The sequence below is a fragment of the Octopus bimaculoides genome, chromosome 25 (genome assembly GCF_001194135.2).
Source record: "Octopus bimaculoides isolate UCB-OBI-ISO-001 chromosome 25, ASM119413v2, whole genome shotgun sequence".
NCBI classification, from domain to species: Eukaryota; Metazoa; Mollusca; class Cephalopoda; order Octopoda; family Octopodidae; genus Octopus; species Octopus bimaculoides.
This window is the reverse complement of record NC_069005.1, coordinates 30,882,500-30,888,533: the sequence shown is the minus strand read 5'-3', so window position 1 is coordinate 30,888,533 and position 6,034 is coordinate 30,882,500. Positions and strand designations below refer to the sequence as shown.

The following is a 6,034-nucleotide window of genomic DNA, read 5'->3' as shown; positions in this document are numbered from 1 at the left end:
ACACACACACACACACACACACACACACACACACACACACACACACACACACAGTAAACCGACAATATAACATTGAAGTGTCACACACAAACATATATACATGCAAACACAGAAATATATACATATGTATAGTATTGGATGGAGACATGCTCACACACACACACACACACAAACAAAATCTACAATATAACATCAAAGTGTGTCACAAACACACCCAAACACATAAAAAATATATATACACACACACACAAACGCAAAATCATGCACATACATATGCAGACGCAAACACACACAAAAATATATACACACACACACACATAAACATGCAAAAATATATCCATACATACACACACACAAAAATATATATGTATACATACACACAAACAAACAAAATACATACACACAAATACACACACACACACACAAATATACAGATAAATGCATAGAGACCAAAATACACAAAAATATATACTATATACACACAAGCAAAAGTATACACACACACACACACACACACACGAACAAACACAAATATATATATACACACAAATGTACGCACATATGTAAACACACACAATCACACACAGATACATACACATATATGTAAACAGACACACACACACAACATAGATGCATATATAGACACAAATGTACACATCGCGGCCACAGAGAAACAAAGGCAAACAAATGATATAACATGAAAACCCATCTTTCTTCATATAACTTCGTAGCACTCACTGCCGCTGCCACGCACACACACACACACACACACACACACAAATATGCATGTACAACATGGTGTACACTAACATCAAAAACGATGTTTCACGGGGTAGGGGAGAGATGTGTGCGTGTGTTTGTATGTAAGAGACATAGATGATGATGATGATGATGATGATGGCGATGATGATGGTGAGGTGTGTGTGTATATGTTTGACAGGTGGTAATGTTGCATTTCTATGTGTGTGTATGTGTGTGTGTGGTGGTGTATAAATGACATGTATTTGTGTGTGTGAATGCATTTGAAACACACATACACACTCACACACATAATTTAACATCAAACACACACACACTAGACCACACATCAGATATACAGACACTCAAATACACTTACATACACACACATATACACCGTATATATATATATATATATATATATATATATATATATATATATATACACACACACACACACACACATATATATAAGGAACCGCTTCACACACAAGTATATACACATACACAACACTAAACATACACATGAATATGAGTATACACACATGTATTCACACATGCATTCATACACATGTACATACACACATCCTACATCTACACATTATATCATCCAACTTAGTTCTCCAATATATAGGTCCAGGTGTGGCTGTGTGGTAAGAATTTTGCTTCCCAAACACATGGTTCCAGGTTCAGTCCCTCTGCAGGCCATATTGAGCAAGTGTCTTCTACTATGGCCTTGCAGTTTGATCAAATTGTTGTTTGTTAGTTGAATTTTGTAGACGAAAACTAAAAGCAACTGCTTGTGTGTGTGTGTGTGTGTGTGTGTGTGTGTATGTGTGTTCTACTATAGCCTTGGGCTAACCAAAGCCTTGTGAGTGGATTTGGTAGATGGAAACTAAAAGAAGCCCATTGTATATATATATATATATATATATATATATTTCTATTATTATCAAAGAATATGTATATGTATTTTTCCATATATGTATTTTCATACTTACACTGTTTTTAACATTTTCATCTTATTATCAGAGAATGTGTGATAATCAGTATGTAACACTACAAAGCTCATACAAAGCTTTATACTTTAAATATATTCCTCTTATTATCATCAAAGAATGTATATATGCATTTTAATACTCAAACTGTTTTTTAACATTTTCTATTATTCTCAAAGACTTTTGATAATCTTTTTCTAAAAAAGTGAAACTGGTTAAGTAAATAAATATCTTTAAAATAAGTGCATTTTCAAACCTTCTTTCATATATATATATATATATATATATATATGATATATATACATGCATATATTCATGTGTGTGTCTGTGCTTGTATCCTTGCCATCACTTGACAACTAATGCTGATGTGCTTATATGCCCATAACTTAGTGGTTTGGCAAAAGAGACTGATGGAGTAAGTACTAGGCTTACAAAGAATAAGCCCTGGGGTTGATTTCTTTGGTTAAAACCCTTTAAGGTGGTGCTCCAGCATGGCCACAATCAAATGGCTGAAACAAGTAAAAAAATATGTATGTGTGTTGTGTGTGTGTGTGTGTGTGTGTGTGTGTGTGTCCCTTACTACTGCATGACGAATGGTGTTGGTTTGTTTACATTCCTGTAACCTAGCGAGTGGCTCAGCGAAAGAGGCCACACAGAAGAAGTACCAGGTTTCAAAACAATAAGTAATGGAGTTAATTTGTTTAACTGAAAGCTTTGAACACGGTGCCCCAGCATGGCCACAGACCAATGAGCAAAACAAGTGAAAGACAGAACTAAAAGTGAGATGAAAAGGAGCTTTTACTTACGGGTAATGGTTGCCAAATAAATGGTGATTTTTTAAGTATTCAATTTGTTTGCCAAGGGATTTATCTCTGATACTGAAGAACTACAAACAACAAAAAAACAAACACGCAATTTTTAATATGTCTGATATTCTTCTGGGTATAAAACAGAGCTGAAACTTCTGACATAAAAATGGTGCAATATTTTCCCAGCATTGACTTCTTGAAAATTGTGTGGTTGAGAAGCTAGCTTGCTCGCTTGTTCGCTGGCTTCTATACAACCACATGGTTTTGGGTTCAGTCTCGGTGCAGGGTACCTTAGGCAAGTATCTTCTACTGTAGCCCTGGGAAGACCAAAGCCTTGTGTGTGGATTGAATAGATGGAAACTGAAAGAAGCCCACTGTATCATTAACAGCATCATCATTTAGCATTCGTTTTCCGTGCTGGCATGGGTAAGACATCTGCCCCAACAGATTCTGTCCGACCCATGGAAGCAGGCAAAAGTGGATGTCAAAACAATGACAATGATTATGATTATGACTGATAATTAATTAACTTTAGATTCCCGACACTGGGCAAAATTTAATCAATATTAGTGTCTTAGAAATGGAAAAATTCTAGTCAAAATTGGTTTCTTGGAATTAAAAAACTAAATACTCGAATCCTTCGACATTCAGATTACTCAGTCAAATGAAGGAGGGCCAGCCTCCTGTAGGAACCATCTGTAGAAACCATACCAAATCAGACTGGAACCTGGTGCAGCTCTCCAGCTTACCAGTTCCAGTCAAACCGTCCAACCCATGCCAGCATGGAAAGTGGATGTTAAATGATGATGATGATGATGGTGGTGATGCTGCTGCTGCTGCTGCTGCTGATGATGATGATTGTGATGATGATTGTGATGATGATGAAGATGAATTTGTAACACAATGAGACAGCAAACACCCCTGCAAACGTTTACCAATCATCCATCCATCCTCACTGCTACTCCTCCTCCCACCCATGCCATCATTCAACTTACCTACCACCGCCACCACCACCACCACCACCACCACCACCACCGTTACTACTACTACTACTACTACTATAGCTACGATTAACATCACAGATGCAGTGAAAAGTTGCACTGTTCGTGCTGTCTTTAATAATGGCCATTAAAATTATTCACAATCATCACCACCACCACCACCACCACCACCACAACATCTTTCACCACCACAATCATTATCATCACCACCATCTTCATCAACAACAACCACAACCACATGAGCACCACAGCCACTCCTGTAAATAACAGTCTTCATCTACAAATACAATTCTCACACACACACACACACACACAAAGCCCATTTTATCAAATCAATGGGAAGAAAAGAGAAAATCGATACACCACACACACACACATACACAAACTTATACATTTATACATACACACACACACACATATTGAAATTATATCATTATAGATTTCTCGGTTAAAAGCTTAACAAAGACAGAAAGAAGTGTTAGGTTAGCAGAGACTCAAGTACTGAGCTAAATTCCTCTCCACCAGCTATTCAATACCAGTTATACACCACTCCACCAGATATACAATACTTGCTGTACTTCATTCCAATATGCAATACCAGTTGTACTCCACTCCATCAGATATACAAGCTGTATTCCACTTCACTAGATATACAATAGCTGTACTCAATCCCATCAGATATATAATACAAGTTATACTCCACTCCACCAGATATACAATATCAGTTGTACTCCACTCCACCAGATATACAATACCAGTTGTACTCCATTCCACCAAATATACAATTTCAGTTGTACTCCACTCCACCAGATATACAATATCAGTTGTACTCCACTCCACCAAATTCTTCAGTGTTATTGTGGGCACTGCTGTCAGGATGAGTAGAGAGGGATCAAATACCACAGGGCACCTTGCTTGATCCCTCTAACAGCCTCACTAATCTCTCAGCATGACTCGGTACCTTTTTAATGACCCCCGAAAAGATGAGTCAAAAATGATCTCAGTGGGGTTTGAACTCATAAGGTAGAAATCTGAAACAAACACCACAAGGCATTTTATCCTGCCAATTTGCCATTGTAACAAGAGAAAAAATAACAACAACAGCAGGATTCTTCATTAACCAATGAGCAAGAGAGCCTCTATGTGGTTGTTCAACACACAAGAAATAGCAACGAAATCCACCATTCACACCTCAAATCCCACCCTATCATCCTAAATATGGCAATGGTACATTAGATATTGTATTCTTGTACACCCCTGGAAAGATTGGGATGGTCACAGCTTGAAGCCAGCTTCATCAGGGTTGATCTATAGCTAAACAGCAGCAGTAACAACAACAACAGCAACAACAGCAGCATATTTTCAGGCCTTCATACTTCTTACTATACTGTCTTCAATTAAATCATCAGAACTCTCAAGAGTAGTTCTATGGGTTAAATGCACCAAAACTACATTGATTTGGACACCATAGCTGATGAGAAGTTTCCCCTGTTTATTTGTCCTTTTCTATTAACTATTTCCACATCATCTAACTTCTATTTAAACACATACATGTACATGTGGTCACACATACACATGCAGATTTACAGACAGTTTCTATCAAATTTTACACACAAGACATTGTTCAGCCCAAAGCTATACTAGAAGACATTTGGTCAAGATTCTATGATTCAGTGGGATTAAACCTGTAACCAGTGCTTACAAAGTGGCAAACTTCTTTGACTGCCCAGACATACCTGTGGCCATCCTGTTTATGCAAAAAACCGGATTGGTTATGGTCAGAATGCTCATAGGTTAGTTCAAACATAGCTGACCTGGAAATAATACGATAACACCATCAAAAAGAATACCAAGCGAACCATTCAAGTTAACCCATCTAATACCAAGATGCACAAAGTGTAGTGGTGGTGGTGACGGGGGTGATGGTGGTGGTGGTGGTGGTGGTGGTTGTTAGAGCAGGGTTTGTAGTTGGATGTTTGATCACCAGAGGCTGTGTCACAGCTCTGTTGGAGCGTTTGCTAACCGTAACTAATCAATAACAACAAAGGCCATAGCAGAGAGTTGGCTTGTCTTTTAAAATACCATGATTGAGAGATGGGTTGGTTTACGAGACCTGGATGTTGAGTTAAAAGCTACGGTTTATGGCTGTCTTCAGTCCATAACAAATTACACATAAGTTATATGCATATCTATGTATATATACATATATATAATTCATAGATAATTTATATCTATATATGTGTGCATTATATACATACACACACACACACACACACACATATATAATTCATAGGTAACTTATATCTATATATGTGTTTTATATACATAGATATATATATATGTATGTATATTTATATATAATTCATAGGTAATTTATATCTATATATGATATGCATGTATAGTATGTATATAATTATATAATTATATAATTATATACATATATATATATATATATATATATATATATATATATATATATATATATATA

The 6,034-nt window shown here is 36.6% G+C and overlaps 1 protein-coding gene across 1 annotated transcript in view; it reads right to left on the bottom strand.

Annotated features, from left to right (window-relative positions):
• The window catches only part of LOC106880252 (cytoplasmic dynein 2 light intermediate chain 1), a 35,307-nt gene that overhangs the window by 11,761 nt on the left and 17,512 nt on the right, over window positions 1-6,034 (bottom strand). The window contains exon 10 of the mRNA XM_052976656.1: window positions 2,543-2,622. Within this exon, the coding sequence (XP_052832616.1) occupies window positions 2,543-2,622 (80 nt within the window). The remainder of the gene's footprint in view (window positions 1-2,542; window positions 2,623-6,034) is intronic.